At 41.7% G+C, this 19,562-nt stretch overlaps 1 protein-coding gene across 1 annotated transcript in view; it reads right to left on the reverse strand.

Moving 5' to 3' along the window:
* LOC121279009 (laminin subunit alpha-3-like) overlaps window positions 1-19,562 on the reverse strand; it is a 509,546-nt gene that overhangs the window by 268,826 nt on the left and 221,158 nt on the right. The window contains exons 12-14 of the mRNA XM_041189741.1: window positions 17,167-17,307; window positions 8,383-8,520; window positions 5,428-5,562 (exon numbers count right to left, since the gene is read on the reverse strand). Coding sequence (XP_041045675.1) covers window positions 5,428-5,562; window positions 8,383-8,520; window positions 17,167-17,307 — 414 coding nt within the window. The remainder of the gene's footprint in view (window positions 1-5,427; window positions 5,563-8,382; window positions 8,521-17,166; window positions 17,308-19,562) is intronic.

Consider the following 19,562-nt stretch of genomic DNA (forward strand, 5'->3'; position numbering starts at 1 on the left):
CTTCCAAAACAATAATTAGCCCTACTAGCCGTCCTCTTTCTCTATGGCCTATACATTTCTCCTTTCAACTTCTGAAAAATAGTTTTCTATATTCTCTTCAGAGTGACCTGCCACCAAAAGCCAGCAATAAACCCATGAATCACAAAGATGTTAATTGATTGTGGGCAGTGAGGGGAAAGGCTTAAAAAAGAGGTTAGGACTCAGGGAGACCTCAGGGCAGAGACTACAATTGACAGCCTTTCATGTTTCAGGTACATGGGGGAGGGAGCAGGGCTGGTCCAGAGCAGCAGTCCGATTGGTGGACAGTGGAAGCCTAGAGGAGGGATGAGGATACAACAGAATGGAGGGGCATCCAGGGAAAAGTGGATGAATATCAAGACTGCATGTAGTGGCCATAATACAGTTAGATTTAGCATCATTATGGAAAAGGACAAAGATAGATCAAAAGTTCTAAATTGGGGGGAGACAAATTTTATAAAGCTGAGAAGTGAACTTGCGAAAGTGGACTAAGTACAGCTACTATAAGGGAAAAAGGTGTCAAATCAATGGGAGGTATTCAAAAGTGAGATTCTATGGGCACAGTGTAGAAAAAGGGTGGTACTACCAAATCTAGAGGCCCCTGGATATCCAGAAACATACAGACCAAGATAAAGCAGATAAAGAATGCTTATGGCAGTCACAAAAAGCTTAGCACTGTGGAAACCCTAGAGGAATATAGAAGGTATAGGGGTGAAATAAAAAAGGGAATTAGGAAAGCAAAGAGTGGATACGAAAAGATATTGGCAGGTAAAATCGAAGAAAATCTTAAGACATTTTACCAGTACATTAAGAGCAAGGGAATAACTAAGGCAAAGGTAGGGCCTATCAGAGATGTACAAGGTAATTTGTGGGTTGATGTTGAAGATGTGGGCAGGATTCTCAATGAGTACTTTGTCTCTGTCTTCACTAAGGAGAAGGAGGATGAAGACATTCTAGTTAAAGAGGAGGAGTGTGAAATATTAGACACAATAAGATTAATGAAAGAGGAAGCACTGGAGAGACTGGCATCCTTGAAGGTGGATAAATCACCAGGGCCAGATGGATTGTATCCCAGGTTGTTAAAGGAAGCCAAGGAGCAAATAATGGATGCTCTAAGGATCATTTTCCAATCCTCATTAGGTACAGGTGAGGTATCAGAGGATTGGAGGTCTGCAAACGCTGTATCAATATTTAAAAAGGGTGCGAAGGGTAGGCCAGAAAAATATAGGTCGGTCTGTCCAACTTCGGTGGTGGGAAATTATTGGAAACAATTCTGAGAGACAGGATAAATTGTCAATTAGAAAGGCAGGGGTTGATCAGGGATAGCCAGCACAGTTTTGGGAGGGAAAGATCGTGTTTTACTAACATAACAAAGGAAAATTGGTGAGGGTAGTGTAGTGGATGTTGTCTACATGGATTTCAGTAAGGCATTTGATAGGGTCCCACATGGCAGACTGGTCAGAAAGGTGAGATCCTACAGGATACAGGGGAAGGTGGCGAGTTGGATCCAAAATTGGCTCAGTGACAGGAAACAAAAGGTAATGGTCGATGGATGTTTTTGCATGTGGAAAGCGGTTTCCAGTGGTTTTCCACAGGGCCGTGTTGCGGTCCTTGCTGTTTGTTGTATATATTAATGATTTATATATATATCGATTCAGATTTAAATGTGTGAGGCATGATTGGGAAATTTGCGGATGACATAAAAACTGGCTGTGTGGTTGATAGTGAAGAGCATAGCTGTTGCTTCCAGATATCAATGGTTTGTTTGAGTCGGTGGAAAAGTGGCAAATGGAGTTCAGTCTGGAAAAGTGTGTGGTAATGCATTTGGGGAAGGCAAACAAAGCAAGGAAATACTCAATAAACCGAAGGATATCGAGAGGGGTTGAGGAAGTGAGAGACCATGAAGTGCATGTCCACAGGTCCTTGAAGGTAGCAAGAGATGTGGATAAGGTGGTAAAGAAACTATATGGAATGCTTTCCTTTATTGGAAGATGTATTGAATACAAAAGCAGGGATGTAATGATGGAACTGTATAAAATGCTGGTTAGGCCACAGCTGGAATTTTGTGTATAGTTCTGGTCACCACATTACAGGAAGGACATAATTGCTCTGGAGAGAGACAGAGGAGATTTACAAGAATGTTGCCAGGGCTGTAAAATTGCAGCTATAAGGAAAGATTGGATAGGCTAGGGTTGTTTTCCTTCGAATAGAGGAGGCTAAATGGTGACCTAATTGAAGTGTACAAAATTATGAGAGGCCTAGATAGGGTAGATGAGAAAGATCTGTTTCCCTAGCTGGGGGGTCAGTTACCATGGGACACAGGTTTAAGGTGATTGGCAGAAAGGTTAGAGGGGACATGAGGAAAACCTTTTTCACCCAGAAGGTGGTGGGCATCTGGAATTCATTGCCTAAGTTGGTGGTTGAGGCTGAAACACTCAACTCTTTTGAAAGGTATCTGGATCTGTTCTGAAGTACTGTAACCTGCAAGGCTATGGACCAGGTGCAGGAAAGTGGGATTAAAAATGAGCGGCTAGTTTATTTTTTTCTCTTTTTTGACCAGCGTAGACACGATGGGCTGATTGGCCTTTTTCTGCACTGTAACTTTTCTATGGTTCTATAACAACTTGGGTTGATATAATATCTTTAACGTAATAAACCATCATAAGTTGCATCAGAGGGGCGTTATTGGACATAAGCTGACACACAGCCATATAAAGGGATATTAGGACAGATGATTAAAAGCTTGCAGCTAGCTTTTAAGGAACGACTTAAAGGAGGACAGAGGGGTAGAGTGATGTTAGGTTTAGGGAAGCTATTCCTGAGTTTAGGATCCAGACAGGTAAAAGTCACCAATCGTGAAGGCAAACAGGGATGCACAAGATTTTGGAGGGTTGTCGGACTCGAGGAGATTAAAGAGATAGGGAGGGATGAGGTCATGAAGGGATTTAAAAAAAAAATTTAAAGTTGGGTTGGTGCTGGACCAGGATCAATGTAGGTCACTGAGTACAGAGGTGATGGAACCTGATGTGAGTTAGGATATAAGCTGCAGAGGAGATTCAGTTTTTCAGTGGACTAAGCTTCAAGTGCTTGAATGGTTCTGTAAGTGGCTAGAATCATGAAAACAAAACTAGTAAACAGGAATTTAAGTATTGAATCCTGAAACAATGGTCTTCATCATAGTTTTTTTTTGGTTTCAGCTATTTTGATGGTGGGATAGTTCAGCGTGAGGAGTTGTGTCAACTTTTTTATAAAACAGGGATCTCTTATTCCACTGTCACGAATCTATATTAACATTAATGGAAAAGCTTAACTCAAAAGTAATGAACTATAATGGACATTCATGGCTAACTCTCCAGATCCACCAGGATACCATTGAGAGCTTAACTCCTGATCTCTAATCAGCCAGTTAGCAGAGTCCAGATGACTCGGAAGCCCGATAAGAGTGGCAGGTAGGACCCAATCCAGGGATTCATGCCCCCATTCCCATTACCAGCAATTTTCACTGGCACAGGATAAGGGTGCGGGTAACTCACCCACCCACGGCACTCCCACCCTTGCCAGCTTCATTGCAGGGTTGGGCAGTTTAAACCCCACCCAAAATTTTAGTGGAGTCAGGCCCCTTCAGTAAGTAGGTATGGTTTGTGGCCTCTTTGAGGAAGGGCGAACGACGGAGAAACCCCAGTCTGAAGTGGAGAACCAAAAGAAACAGTCATCTGCTGCTGGAATATTTTCAGTAACAGGCTTGAAGTACAAAAAAAAAATGGTCTTTCAGTTTCAATAGTTAGATGCTGCATTGTAAGTTAGATGTGTTTTACTGCAGTGATTGGGACCTCTAGTATAATAATCTGAAGTGACTTAAATGCCCCAGAGTCCTTCTAAAATGAAACAAATATCAGCAGCTGTCAGTTAGAGACAAAAGAGCCCCCACCTGCTCCTGAACTGCTTTGATTGACAGACCATCTGGTGTTGCTTAAAAAGACTTAGCCACATGTTTTTGTAATTTCAATAAATTCCATGGTCTGTTAGCTGGAATGGTTTGTTATGGCAGCTGTGGCCATTATGATGCTTGGCTGAGTATCAAAAAATTTCAGAACCATATATCTCAGCAGGGGCTATATAGACATTTTGATTGACAGTTTTAAGAGGCAATTAAAAGATTAGCTATCTTTGATGGAGTTGGTGTAATAGAAGTTTGTTTGTTTATACAGCAGATTGACCACATGAGTTTATTTAATTTCTTTGGAATTTTTTTGAAGGACAGTTTTTTTTTCAGTATGGTACATTTCAATGAAATTAGACTGTTAGAAGTTTAATTGTTTTTAATGTCCATTTCAAAGATATCCTAAGGTCTGCCGATAATGGATACTGCATGAATGGCTATGGGGTTGCATGGGAGCATGCGGGAGGCATTGAGGAGGCATGTTGGTATGAAGGGCATGCAGCGGATATGTAGGATATGAAAGGCATGGAGGAGATATGTTGATATGACGGGGCATGGATGGGGCATGGGAATATGAGGGGGTATAGATGGCTATGGGGATATCATGGTGGATATATGGAGGGGTGAGGGGTTAGGGGTAAGGGTTTATGGGCCATAATTGAAACTGGGCAGATCACCCAGAAATGGAGGCAGGAATCCTAGTCTGCCGGCCTGGTCATCCTTGCCTGGCCATCCATCGCCTGTCAGCCTGACCATCCTCCCCTGCTGGCCTGGCCATCCAATAGCTTCCAACCTCAAGCCTATTTCCAGAGGCCAATTCCCACTTCCACCTCCCTGGAATGAAAATATGGTGAAAATATGGGTCCTTTTTATGGGAGATGGGTTTGCCAGGTCGGGGAGTTTCCATCTCCTTTTCATCTCCTCCACGAAAATCTGGCCCCATGTTTTAAAATCCCATTTCAGAGACTTGAGCACAAAATAAAAGCTGATGCTCCCATTGTCAGTACTGAGGTAGAAAGATCAGAGGTGTTTGTCTCTCAGACAAGATTTTAAACCGTGTCTGTTCCCTCAGGGGAATGTAAAAGCTGCTGTGGCACTACTTTCCAAGAAAGCAGGAATATTTTTCCTATTATTTATTTATCCCTCAATCACTGTCACGAAAGCGGACTATCTAGCCATTATCAGATTACAGTTTGTGGCAGCTTGCTATGCACAAATTGGCTTCCAAATTGGTTTCTTACATTACACTAGTGGCTATGCTTCAAAAACTACTTCATTGGTGTAAAGAACTTTGAGAAATTCTGAGGTTGTGAATGACTATTATTAATGCAGGTTTTTCTTTTAAAAATGTTGTTGCATGAAGTTATTCTACCAATAAAAGTGCTCTAGTTGTAACAAAATTGTACGATATACAAATATGCAAGACTTTACCCCAGAATGCCTTGGTTATTAAGAAAGAAAACTCTTACCTTGACAGTGTGGGAATGAGTGATATCCTGGGTGACATTGGTCACATTGATTGCCGGCAAATTCTGCCCGACAGAGGCATCTCCCAGAGTCATCACAGATTTCAGGGAGAGTTCCAGCATTGTTACAGCGACATGCTGTAAAATGTTCAGCTCACAGTTTACACAATACAATAAGCAACAACAGGAAACATACATAGCAGCAAATTAATCTCCTTAACATCCATTTACTGACATGCTGACTTTAATACTCCTTCCAAATGGAGATCTTACCCTGGGAGGTTAAATGGTTGTGTGAGGGAAAGTAAAATGTTCTTAGTCGCAACACTTACTGCCATCATGGTATGGGGTATGCTTTATGAGCCAGCTGGTCTTTTCCTGCCTGTCAATTTTATATCTTTGTATGTTTGTAAATCATTCAAAGTCAAAGTTTAAATTGTGTGTTAGAGACAGGAAAGTTGTGGTGCCATGACGGATGTTGCATAGAGTGATACAGGTTCAAAGCTGTACTTTAAGGTCATCGGTAATAACATCAGAGGGAAGATTAGTTTTTTTTATGTATGTAACCAGTTGTGATCTGGAATGCTCATGCCTGAAAGGGCGTGGAAGCAGATTCAAAAATAGTGAATTTCAAGCGGAGATTGGATAAATGCTTGCTGGAGAAAATTTTCCAGAGCAATTAATTTGATAGCTCTTTCAAGGAGCCGGCACATGCAGGTGAGCTGAATGACCTTCTGTGCTGTAAGATCCTATGATACAAATTCTTACACCTGATGGGTTCCCAACCTCAGCTGCAACTTGTTGGGTGGTGAGGGGTTGAGGCCAAGGGGGCTGACGTTGTGGAAGTAGCAGCAAAGTAGTGCATCAGGGGCAAGAAAGGTAGATCAGACCAATAGTAACCAATGGCATTTCAGCCCAGCCCGAGTGTTTCAAAATATTTTCCTTGTTGTGGTAATTTTTAGTCAGATGAATTTTTGGTACTTAGCTCAAATCCTCAGATTAGGTATGCACACGCCAGTTACATACATAAAAAAACTAATCTTCCCTCTGATGTTATTACCGATGACCTTAAAGTACAGCTTTGAACCTGTATCACTCTGTGCAACATCTGTCCCTCACCTTCTCAACATTGTGCTGCAACCTATTTTTGAATCTTTCAGTATCTAGCCCCAGTTGTTTGGGATGTCTCAGTAAAATTGCAAATTAAGGAATAGAAATTACTCGGTGCATGATTTTTAATTTGTTTCGTTGAAGTTCCTTTGATTCCTTTTTTTAAATAAGATAACTAAACTCCTTTTAACTTGAAATTTTCCACAGTGGAAAGGTTTCAATTACAGCAATGGTTCAAACGATACTTTTTTTTTGAGTGCTCATGGGATGTGCCAACTTGTATTTATTTTAATATAGAATTCCTCTGCAGCTGAGTTGAAACCACAATGAATAAGACCATTCAGCCCATCCTGATTGATCCACCCAACAGAGAACCCTATTTTTTTAAAAATTCATTCACGGGATGTGGGCTTCACTGGCTGGGCCAGTACTTATTGCCCATCCCTAGTTGCCCTTGAGAAGGTGGTGGTGAGCTGGCTTCTTGAACAACTGCAGTCCATGTGGTGTAGGTACACCCACAGTGCTGTTAGGAAGGGAGTTCCAGGGTTTTGACCCAGCAACAGTGAAGGAATGGTGATATATTTCCAAGTCAGGATGGTCTGTGACTTGGAGGGGATCTTCCAGGTGATGGTGTTCCCATCTATCTTCTGCCCTTGTTCTTCTAGACAGTAGTGGTCATGGGTTTGGAAGGTGCTGTCAAAGGACCCTTGATGAATGCCTGCATTGCATCTTGTAGATGGTACACACTGCTGCTACTGTTGTGGAGCGAGTGAATGTTTGTTGATGTGGTGCCAACAAAGTGGGCTGCTTTGTCCTGGGCAGTGTCAAGTTTCTTGAGTGTTGTGGGAGCTGCACTCATCCAGGCAAATGGGGAGTATTCCATCACACTCCTGACTTGCACCTTGTAGATGGTGGACAGACTTTGGGGAGTCAGGAGGTGAGTTACTCATCACACGATTCCTAGCCTCTGACCTGCTCTTGTAGCCACAGTATTTATATGGCGACTCCAGTTCAGTTTCTGGTCAATGGTAACCCCCAGGATGTTGATAGTGGAGGATTCAGCAATGGTAATGCCATTGGACAACAAGGGACGATGGTTAGAGTCTCTCTTGTTGGAGATGGTCATTGCCTGGCACTTGGGTGGCACGAATGTTACTTGCCACATGTCAGACCTAGCCTGGATATTGTCCAGGTCTTGCTGCATTTGGACATGGACTGAGGAGTTGTGAATGATGCTGAACATTGTGCAATCATCAGCGAACATCCTTACTTCTGACCTTATGATGGAAGGAAGGTCATTGATGAAGCAGCTGAATATGGTTGGGCCAAGGACACTACCCTGAGGAACTCCTGCAGTGATGTCCTGGAGCTGAGATGACTGACCTCCAACAACCATAATCCTTTGTGCTGGGTATGACTCCAACCAACCCCATCCATGTATGACTGAGAGGTAAATATTGGTCAGGAGTCCAGGGAGAACTCCCCTGCTCATTCATTCACACTTCTTCAAAATAGTGCTATGGGATCCTTTGCTTCCAAGAAAGCTGGCAGGGCCTTGGTTTTAATTTCTCATTCGAAAGACATAATTGATGTCCACTTTCTGTGCTGTAGCATTCTATGGCTCTATAACTCTACCATGTTACACCGAATCATAACACTGATTCCCATTTATTATCTGTACTTTAGTAGTTTTGACATGTCTCTCCCTCAGTGTTTAAATCATCCTTCTGAGGAGGAGTATTAAAAAATTAATCTAATCTGACACATAGGTTGTGTGAAATGAGAACACTGTTCTTTGTAACTGTAACTAAACAGCATTGTCTAACAATAGTAGTGATTGTTACTTACGTTCGCAGAGGGGGAACTGAAAATATCCCTTCGAGCAGCTCTCACAAAAATAACCTTGAAATCCACTCCGACACAAACACCGTCCGGTGTTTGGGTCACACACTTGATGCGTCACGCCAGCACTGTAACATTGGCATTCTAAACAAACATTGTATAATATTAAAGGGCTATACATATAGTGTTAAGGTAGGAAATAATTAATAATCAACAAGTGATTAAGTTAATAATTAAAGGTTAATTGATTACGCACATCATTGGGTGCATATAAAGGGGAAAACAGGTGATGGTCTATGGAATCGAGTTTTATGTGAGTTGGAATAAAGCTGTCAAGAAGATGAAAAGACTTGGCTTCTTTCTTTCTTACCAACTAGCCACTGGAGTTTTACACATAAGGCAGCAAATACATGGGAACACCACCAGTTGGAAGTTCCCCCCCAAGCTACTCATCATACTGATTTGGAAATATATCGCTGTTCCTTCACTGTCGCTGGGTCAAAATCCTGGAACTCCCTTTCTAACAGCACTTTGGGTGTACCTACACCACATGGACTGCAGCAGTTCAAGAAGATGGCTCACCACCACCTTCTCAAGGGAGATTAAGGATGGGCAATAAATGCTGGCCCAGCCAGCGAAGCCCACACTCCTTGAATGAATTTAAAAAAAAATAAGAAAAATGGCCTTACATCAGAGAAGTAAGCACAGGGCTCTGTTACATTGTCATGTCATAACACTGGATTGGGTACAAGAGCTGTAGACAGACTTGGGCATTATGGAGTAGAATTTCTGCAGAATTGTGCTAATTAGGTTACAGTTCAAGCTTCCACTAAAATTAATACAGTTGAAAATATGCTCCTCACCAAAAATAGGCATTATTAATAATGGTCCTCTGCATATGAGTAACCTGAATCACTGAAAATGACTTGAAATAATTATACTGAACTATTTACTACTTTCTTTGGTATATTAATCAGTTTCTTAATAAATATTAATGGTCATTTGGTATAACTTGAGTATTGCTGAAAAAGAGACTTTTTTTGTTGAAACTTTCCATCTTGCACTTATCAGGACAATTCGTTAAGAATGCCAAATGTAAAGAGAACAACAATTTATACTATATCAGAAGAGAGTGCTGATTGGTTGGCAAGTGGACTCTGATTGGTAGAAGTGTTACATTGAAGAATGCACCAATTGATGGTGACTAACAGTTAACTCCCAAGCATTGTTTGAAATTTAACTAAAAAAATCATCAAACAATGCTCCAGGACAGAAGAGTAGGTGGAGGGAAGAATTTTACTTGGTCATTATTATGGAGTTGATAATAAGGTCCCTAAGCTTCGCAAGCAATGCCATTCAGGCATTTAAATGTCACCAGTTAACACAAGGTCAACTCATTTGAATATTTTTCTGGTGTACTTGATGGTTCCCCAATTGCCAGCATTAGGGTTGGCAATTACAGGACCAGCAGCCAGTAAAGAGCTACACCTGCCCCTTGTAAGTCTGAATGTTTTCAGGGAAGAAGAAAACAATAGGAGGAAAGATGAGCCAGAAGGAACTTTATAGCCTCTCCTACCAATAGGTGACCTGTAACCAGAGAATTGCTCAGAATTATTCAGCATGATTCCACGAAAAAATAGTGAACAGAGGAAATCTTCCCACTATGTATATAATATTGCTCCACACAAAGGAGTTAATTGGCAGCCATGGCCCAATGGTGGAACTCCCTGTCTGAATCAGAAGGTTGGGGGTTCAAGTCTCCACTCCAAAGACTTGGGTACGTAACACAGTTTAGTATTGAGGGAGTCCGGGTGGGGATGCTGTTCTGTGGTTAAGGTTCAAACAGGGCCACCATCTCAGATGATGTAAAAGATCCCACGTCACTAGTCTGAAGAAGATCAGGACTCCCCTGTGCTCTGGGACAATATTTGCACCTCAATCAACATCACTAAAAAATATTATTGCTGTCTTTGGAAGCTTGATGTGTAAAAATTGACTGCCAGGATTATGACATTACAACAGTGACTACAATTCAAAAATTGCTTTGGGACATCCTGAAATCATGAACGGTTCTATTTAAATGCAATATTTTCTCTTCTCTTTATTATATGAGGTCCTCTAATTTAAATATTTTTGATAACACAAATGAATCTCACACCCAAATTTGCAGCCTGGAAACACATGGCATCACCAGTGGGCACTGAGCCCATTACACACATGAAAGGTCTCAGGCCTTCAGTGCATCTAATAATGCAATGAGCGGAAATCCGATGTGTTAGCAATAGTATAAACATAATGCAAACTCTTCTCCCATCTATTTCCACTGACAGGAATTTGGTAACCAGAAGACACAGATTTAAGGCAATTAGCAAAAGAGGGCTGATGAGAATCTTTTTTACACTGAGGTTTTATGATCTGGAATGTGCTCTCTGAAAGGGCAGTGAAACCAGATTCAATAATAACTTTCAAAAAAAAATTGAATACATACTACAAATGCAGCAAATTGCAGGACTCACCGGATGTCTGCAGTCAGAGTAATAGAATCACTGAATCACAGAATTGTTACAGCGCAGAAGGAGGCCATTTGCCACATTGTGTCTGCACTGGCTGTCTGAATAAGCGTTATGACTTAGTGCCATCCTCCTGCCTCTTCCCCATAACTACACATGGTTTCCATTCACTTAATCATCTAATACCCTCTTGAATGTCTTGATTGAATCTGCCTCCACCACATCTCCAGGTATCACATTCCAGACCTAAACCACTTGCTGTGTGAAAAAGTTTTTTCTCACCACATTTGTTACATTTGAAAATCACTTTAAATCTGTGCCCTCTCATTCTCGACCCTTTTATGAGCAGGAACCGTTTTTCCCTATCTACTCTGTCCAGCCCCCTCATGATTTTGAACAGCTCTATCAAATCTCCTCTTAAACTTCACCTCTCCAAAGAGAACAGTCCCAACTTCTCCAATCTTTCCTCATAACTGAAGTTTATCATTCCTGGAACCATTTTTGTAAACATCTTCTGCACTCTCTCCAATGTGTTCACATCTTTCTTAAAGTGTGGCACCCAGAACTGTACACAATACTCCAGCTGAGGACTAGCTAGTGTCCTATACAAGTTCAGCATAATCTCCTTGCTCTTATACGCTATGCCCCTACTAATAAAGCCCAGGATACTGTATGCTTTATTAACTGCCTTCTCCACCTGTCCTGTCACCTTCAATGACTTATGCACATATAAACCCAGGCCCATCTGCTCCTGAACACCCTTTAAGGTTGTACCCCTTATTTTATATTGTCTCTCCATGTCCTTCCTACCAAAATGAATTACCTCACATTCTCTGCATTGAACTTCATCTGCTATCTATCTTCCCACTCCACCAACTTGTTTATGTCCTTTTGAAGTTCTACACTGTCCTTGCAGTTTACAATGCTTCCAAGCTTTGTATCATCGGCAAACTTTGAAGTTGTCCCCTGCACACCAAGATCTATATCATTAATGAATATCAGGAAAAGCAAGAGTCCCAATACTGACCCTGGGGAACTCCACTACGAACCTTCCAACAGCCAAAAAAATATCCATTAACCATTACTCGCTGTTTCCTATTACTCAGCCAATTTTGCATCCATGTTGCTACTGTCCCTTTTGTTCCATGAGCTATAACTTTTCTCACAAGTCAGTTGTGCGGCACTATATTGAATGCCCTTTGGAAGTCCATGTACACCACATCAACAGCATTACCCTTATCAATCCTCGCTGTTCTTCAAAAACCTCCAACAAGTTAGTTAAATACGGTTTTCCCTTAAGAAATCCATGCTGGCTCTTCCTAATCAACCCACATTTCTCCATGTGATTACTAATTCTATCCTGAATAATTGTTTCTAGAAGCTTCCCACCACCGAAGTTAAATAAACTGGTCTGCAATTGCTCTGTTTATCGTTACAACCTTTTTTGAACAAGGGTGTAATGTTTGCAATTCTCTAGTCATCTGGCACCTCCCCTGAGTCTAGGGAAGACTGAAAGATTACAGCCAGTGCCCCTGCAATTTTCATTCTCACTTCCTTCAATATCCTTGGATGCATCTCATCTGGTCCCGATGTCTTGTCAACTTTAAGTACCAACAGTTTATCCAATACTTCCTCCTTATTAATTTTGATTCCTTCTAATGACAGAGTTTCCACCTCTGCCACTGTGGCCTCGGTAGCAACTGCTTCCTTGGTAAAGACAGATTTAAAGTATTTATTTAACACCTCAGTCATGCCCCCTGCCTCCCTTTTGGTCGCTGATTGGCCCTACTCCTCCTTTTACTACCTTTTTCCTATTTATATGCCTATAGGAGACTTTGAGATTCCCCTTTATGTTGGCTGCCAGTCTTTTCTCATTATCCCTCTTCACTTCTCTTATCGCTTCTTCACCTGTCCTCTGAACCTTCTACATTCAGCATGGTTCTCAGTTATATTTTCTATCTGACACCTGTCATAAGCACACATTTTCTTTTATATCATAATTTCTATCTCCTTTTTCATCCAGGGAGCTCTGGATTTGTTTGCTTTACCTTTCGCTTTTGAGGGAATATACCTTGACAGTGCCCAAATCATTTCTTCTTTGAAGGTAGCCCATTGTTCAGCTATACTTTTTCCCGCCAACCTTTGGTTTCAGCCTATCCAACCCAGCTGCGTTCTTGCCCCATTGATGTCAGCTCTCCCCCAGTTAATTATTCTTAGTGTGGATCGCCCATTGTCCTTTTCTATTGTCATCTTAAATCTTATGATACAATGGTCACTGTCTCCTAAAAGTACCCCCTCTGACACTTGGTCTACTTGGTCCACCTCATTTCCAAGGATCAGATCTAACAGTGCCTCCTTTCTTTTCTCACTGGACACATGCTGCTGTAGAAAATTCTCCCTAACACATTCTAGGAACTCTTGCCCCTCTCCACCCTTTACACTACCACTGTCCCAGTCTATATTCAGGTAATTGAAGTCCCCCATTATAACTACTCTATAATATTTGTATTCCTCTGTAATTTCTCTGTAGATATGTCCCTCGACATCCTTCCCACTAGTTGGTGGCCTATAGACCACATCGAGCAATGTAATTGCACCATTTTTGTTCCTTAGCTCTAGCCAAATTGATTCTGTCCTTGAACCCTCTGGGACATCCTCTTTCTCCAGCACAGCAATGCTCTCCTTAACCAATACAGCCACCACTCCTCCTTTTCTTCCTGCCCTATCTTTCCTGAACACCTTGTACAGAGGAATATTTAACACCCAGTCCTGCCCTTCCTTGAGCCAGGTCTCTTTTATCGCCACAACATTATAATTCCACATGGCAACCTGTGCCTGTAACTCACCAATCTTATTTACTATACTCCATGCATTCACATGCATGCAGTATAACCCTGATATAGACTTCATTACTTTCTCCCTTACTCTGTCTAGCATATTAACATATTATTCTCTATTCTAGCGCTATCTGTCTCTCCCAGTATTTTGTACAGCTTGGTATTACTCTCCAATATTCTCTCCTGGTTCCCACAACCCTGCTGAGTTAGTCTAAAGCCCCCCCAACAGCACTTAGCAAAATGCCCCACAAGGAACTCAGTCCCAGCTCTGTTCAAGGGCAACCCGCCCAGCTTGTACAGGTGCCATATCCCCCAGAGCCAGTCCCAGTGTCCCAGGAATCTAAAGCCCTCCCTCCTGCAACAGCTTTCCAGCCATGCGTTCATATGTCTTATCCTCCTATTTCTGTACTAACTTGCACGTGGAACCGGGAATCATCCGGAGATAACTGTTTTTGAGGTCCTGCTTCCTAATTTTCTGCCTAGCTCCCTAAATTCTGACCACATCCCCCTTCCTACCTAAGTCATTGGTACCAATGTGGACCCCGACCTCTGGCTGTTCACCCTCCCCCAGAAGAATGTCCTGCAGCTGCTCAGTGACATCCTTGACCCTGGCAACAGGGAGGCAACATACCATCTTGGAGTCATGTCTATGGCTGCAGAAACGCCTGTCTGCTCTCCTAACTAACGAATCCCCAATCACTACTGCTCTCCCTTTCTTCTTCCTCCCTTGCTGTACAGCCAAGCTGCTCATGGTGCCACAAACTTGGCTCTGACTGCACTCCTTTGAGGACCCGCCCTCACCAGTATCCATAATGGAAAACTGATTAGCGAGCGGGACCCCAGGGGATTCCTGCACTACTTGTCTGGTTCTCTTGGACTGACTAGCAGTCACCCATTCGTTTTCTGCCTCCAGACTCCTAACCTGTGGATTGACCACCTCTTTGAACATACTATCCACATAGCTCTCAGCCTCATGGATGCGCTACAGTGATTCCAGCTGCCGCTAGAGCTCTGAAACACAGAGCTCAAGTTTCTGCAGCTGGCAGCACTTCCTGCACATGTGGTCTTCTAGGTCACCAGTAGTGTCCACGGCTTCCCACATATTACAGGACATGCATTTCACACGTCCAAGCTGCCCTGCCCTTATGTTAACTTTATTTTACTTTGGTTTTCTTACATTAATTTAGTTATTGCCCTGACTTCCACGTATTCCTAGTGTTTCTTACTCAAATACAAGTAGCTACTTCTTTAAAAAAATACGCTTTTCTAATTTACAGCTATTTAAAGACACTCCCTAACAGCAGTTTCTTACCAACCAATGAACTTACAGTTTTCCTGTGATGTCACTGTTCAATTTGTTGTTCAAACTTAGCTCCGAAGTTGAGGTTTACACCCAGGTCTGTTTCTGCTTAGCTGCTCCTGTTCCTGAGTTGGAATAATTCCTATGTATACCACACCTCTTTCCCCTGTGCACCGAATTCCCTAGTGAGCCTAATTCGCTACTCAGTCAGTCTCCGTCTCACTCCAGTGTAGTCGCCTGTCTCCTCGCATGCCTCTTACTCAAGAAAAGGAGAAAGCAAATGATTTTGTTGTTGATGCTGCAACTGTGTAGAAGCTGCCCAAAGCTATTATTTCACTTAATTATTTGTACAGGAGAGACTTGCTAGAGGTGTTCAAACTAATAAAGGGTTTCAATACCAGCAAACAAGGAAAAAGTGTTTCCACTGACAAGAGGGTCAATAACAGAGAACACAGTTTTAAAGTAATTGGCAAAAAGACTCAGCGAGTTGTTGATCTGGAATGCAGTGGCTGAAAGGGCAGATTCAGTACTAAGTTTCAAAGGAAATTGGATACATAACTGAAAAGGAAAAATTTGCAAGACTATGGGGAAAGACCAGGGGAAGTGGGATTAATTGGATGGCTCTTTCAACAAGGCGGCATATGCATAATAAACCAAATGACCTCATGCTGTGTTGTGTCATTGTATGAAATGTATCCAGTTCCTTTGTTATATCAATAATAATTAACCTGGAAACCACGGACAGTCATGAGGACTAATTTTAGAGTTTTACAATTAAAAGAATATCAATAGTAATACACTGACATTTCAGACATGTGACAAGTTAATGTGTCAGCCAAAACCCTTCATTAGAATGTCAACTTGTCAGTTCCTTTCACAGATGGTTTTGACTGTTTCCAGCATTTTCTGTTTGGTTTCAGATTTCCAATCGCTGCCTTCAATTTTTGTTAAGTTAATATCCCTACCCCAGCCTCAAACAGGCTTTTCCATTTCTCCCCATCTAAACCTGTAATCATTTTAAAAAGCTAGCCTGAAAATTTTCAATCTTTGCACCAGGGAAATTGTTGCAAACCTCAAACCTCTCCTCAGAACTATAGCATCTCGGTACCATCTTGGTGAATCTATGCTGAATATTCTTTATGGTTTTAATGTCTCTTCTCTAATGGGGAACCTAGACTTGTACACATTACACCACAATGACCGAACTATTGTCTTGTACAAGTGGATGAGACTTCTTGCCCTTGTATCGATGCCCCTATTTACATCTCCCAAATAAAACATCACACAATCGGAACACAGTGCTAATGAATACAGTATTGATGACAAAAGGCATTTTGTCAAAGCTTTTCATCTTGCACTCATCAGGACCATCGCAAGGATACTAATGTCAGGGGAAACAACTAATTTATACTGTATGAGAGTGCTTGTGGACTCTGATTGGTGGAAGCATTGCAATGGAGAATGTACCAGTTAATGGTGACTGACAGTTAACTGCCAAGCTTCTCATACAGTATAAAGTTGTTTCTTCCCCTGGCATTGGTATTCTTGCGATTGTTCTGATCAGTGCAAGATGAAAAGCTTTGACAAAATGTCTTTTTCCAGCAATACCCAAATTCTGTACTACCAAATGACTAAATGAATACTGTTTCATATTGCTTGGCTTATTAAAATTTGACATGTCATGAGAGTCAACATGAAATTAATAAAAATATATCAAAAACTTCAACATTCAATTTTCTTTTTAACCCATTGATGGACAATTGGATTGTGATTATCTGAAATAGGAACAGGAGGAGGCTATTCAGTTCATTGAATCTGCTCCACTATTCAATTTGATTGTGACTGATCTTCATCTGAATTCTATTTGGATCTACAACAAAAATCTATCAATCTCAATGTTAGCATTGTTAATTGATCCCCAGCTTCAAAACTTTGTGAGGGAGAGACTTCTATATTTCCACTATTATGTGAAGAGGTGCTTCCTGACATCATTCCTGAAGGGCCCAGCTCTAATTTTAAGGTTATACCCCCTTATTCTAGACTCTTCCCCCTAGAGGAAATAATTTCTCTTGATCTGTTAAAAGCTATCTAAATAGATGATGTAGCCACTTAGCAACTTAATTTTTGATTTGTACATACTTACGTTGACAATAATTTCCAAAGTATCCTGTGGCACAGTGAGTACAGTAGGGACCAGTGTAGTGTGGTTTGCAATCACAACGCCGAGTGTAAGGATCCACGTAACAAGTATTTGCTACTGTGCCCTGCACATTACATTTACAATCTGTAAAGAGCAAAAGCAAATGACTGAAAAATCAGTACTTCAGTTCCAAAACAAAACTGCCTATCAGTGTACATTGACATTTTCCACTCCAATGCTGTTGACCACATCCTCATAGTCTTAAACAACATTGTGCCACAATGTTCTGTTGATGCTGGGGAAGAGATCATTGCAGGTTTTAGACTTTTGAGTTCCAACATGTTAGTCCATAGCTTGATAACAAATGGCTTAATGGTTGGATTTTCACACACAATAAGCTCCTAATCTCCATCAGGTACCTAAAGAAGAATATTTTTAGTTTTGGCTACCCTCTAAGTTTTCTCTTTGTTTTTACCTCCTTTTGTTTTTCTTGCAGCTGAGTTGGTGAGCAGGTGACCTGCTCTAGACCTTCATCAATGTCACTGTTAGGTTTGCCACATAAGTGCAGTACAGTGGCGATTTCCCCACTTGGGAACCCCTTTCCTGTCTCAGCTATGGGTGAGCTGAGACATGCACAGCAATACAGCAGAAACTAGAAACTTGCAACAGTGGAGGGGTGAAATTCTATCCCCATGGTATGATGGTACTATAGGTCCGTTTATATACATCATGAGCTGAAAGCAGGAATGTCACAAAGAGAAATAAATTTGTTCAATACTGACTGAATTTCACAAGCAGGATTTGTTGAAAAATGCTTTTTTTCACTTACTAAAATACAGAATGGTTTCCATCTGGATACTTTTAGATTGCTATTTGAAAAATTCCAGCGCAAGAAACATCATAACTTTATTTCCCTGATAAGAATATTTTCCTAACAGCAGAACGTTAGAAATGTGTCTTGCAACACTTGGTGCTCAATACTTTCTTTAACTTAAGAGCTGTCATCTGTTCATAAATACCTTTTCATTTTAGCTGACTAGAATTCAAAACAAACTTAAAAATCACATGAACTGTTTCTGTGGATAATTTTCACAGTAAAGAATAACCCATTGATGTAATCAGATTCATAGGAATGAATTTTCAGGCCCCTCAAACGTCAGGACAGAGGTGGACGGAGCCCAAAAATTACAAGGCCAGCCACATGTTGGTTTCCTGAGCTTTTTGCCTGGTACAGGTTCAGGCCGAGGAAGGTCTCCCATCCTCACAAGGCAGGCAGGCAATTAGGCTCATTAAGAGCCTTGTCAACCAGCAATGAAGGAGGCTGACTGGGGCAGATTAACTGCCTGAAGGCTAGTATCCAGCAGAAGGCTGGGGGTGCCATTGTTCTAGGTCGACCTGCAGGCTCTTCCTGCCTACCTGGATTGAGGTATAGCCAAAGGCTGTCCTGCAGCAGGGCTCCCGCCGATGACCCCTGGCACAGTGGTAGCCTGCCTGCTTTTTTTATCTTTTAATTAAAGTGTTAAGAAAAAGTTGTTGTAACAATTTTTCATGTTTCATGTTGAAGTGCCTTCTCAGTTACTTAATTCAGCTGGTTGTGCCTCTGAAGCTGGTTGTGCCTCTGATTGGTTCAAGATCCCGCCCACCACCCATAATTGGACAGAGAACCTGTCTCCAAGCCAACTAAGGGAGCACAGCAGTAAAAATTCCAATGAGTGACTATTTCCCCTGGACAGGTTTGGAAGCTGGAATTTAAAATGCGGAGATGGTGGCATAGTGGTGATGTCATGGGACAAGTAACCCAGAGACCAGGCTAATGATCTGGGGACATAGGTTGAATTCAATGAATAAATCTGGAATATAAAGCTTGTCTCAGTAATAGTGACCATAAAACTATCATCAATTGTCATAAAAACCCACCTAGGGGTGCCAGTGTTTTAGGTCGGTCTGCAGGCTCTTCCTGCCTACCTGGTTGAGATACAGCTAAAGGCTACCCTCTAGAGAAGGAAATCTGCCCTCTTTATTTGGTCTGGCCTACATGTGGCTCCAGACCTACAGCAATGTGGTTGACTCTTAACTGCCCTTTGAAGTGGCCAAGCAAGCCCTCAATTCAAGGGCAGTTAGGAATGGGCAACAAATACTGGGCTTGCTCATGACACCCACATCCCATGAAGGAATAAAGCAAAAAGGAAATCCTGGCCCCTGTTTCCCAACCCTGAGGTGAAGATTCTGCCCATAAAATCTTTGCTTGAATGTAATTTATAGGTTAAAGGAGCTGACAGAAATGAATAGAACATTTTTTATCATTTAGCCCTTTAATTACCGAGTCATGTTGTGGTGTGTGACTCTCGGTAGCACCGTTGCACAATTGTGAAGAAGATGCTTTCTGGCCACCTCTGGAC

This window comes from Carcharodon carcharias, chromosome 6 (assembly GCF_017639515.1).
Source record: "Carcharodon carcharias isolate sCarCar2 chromosome 6, sCarCar2.pri, whole genome shotgun sequence".
NCBI lineage: Eukaryota > Metazoa > Chordata > Chondrichthyes > Lamniformes > Lamnidae > Carcharodon > Carcharodon carcharias.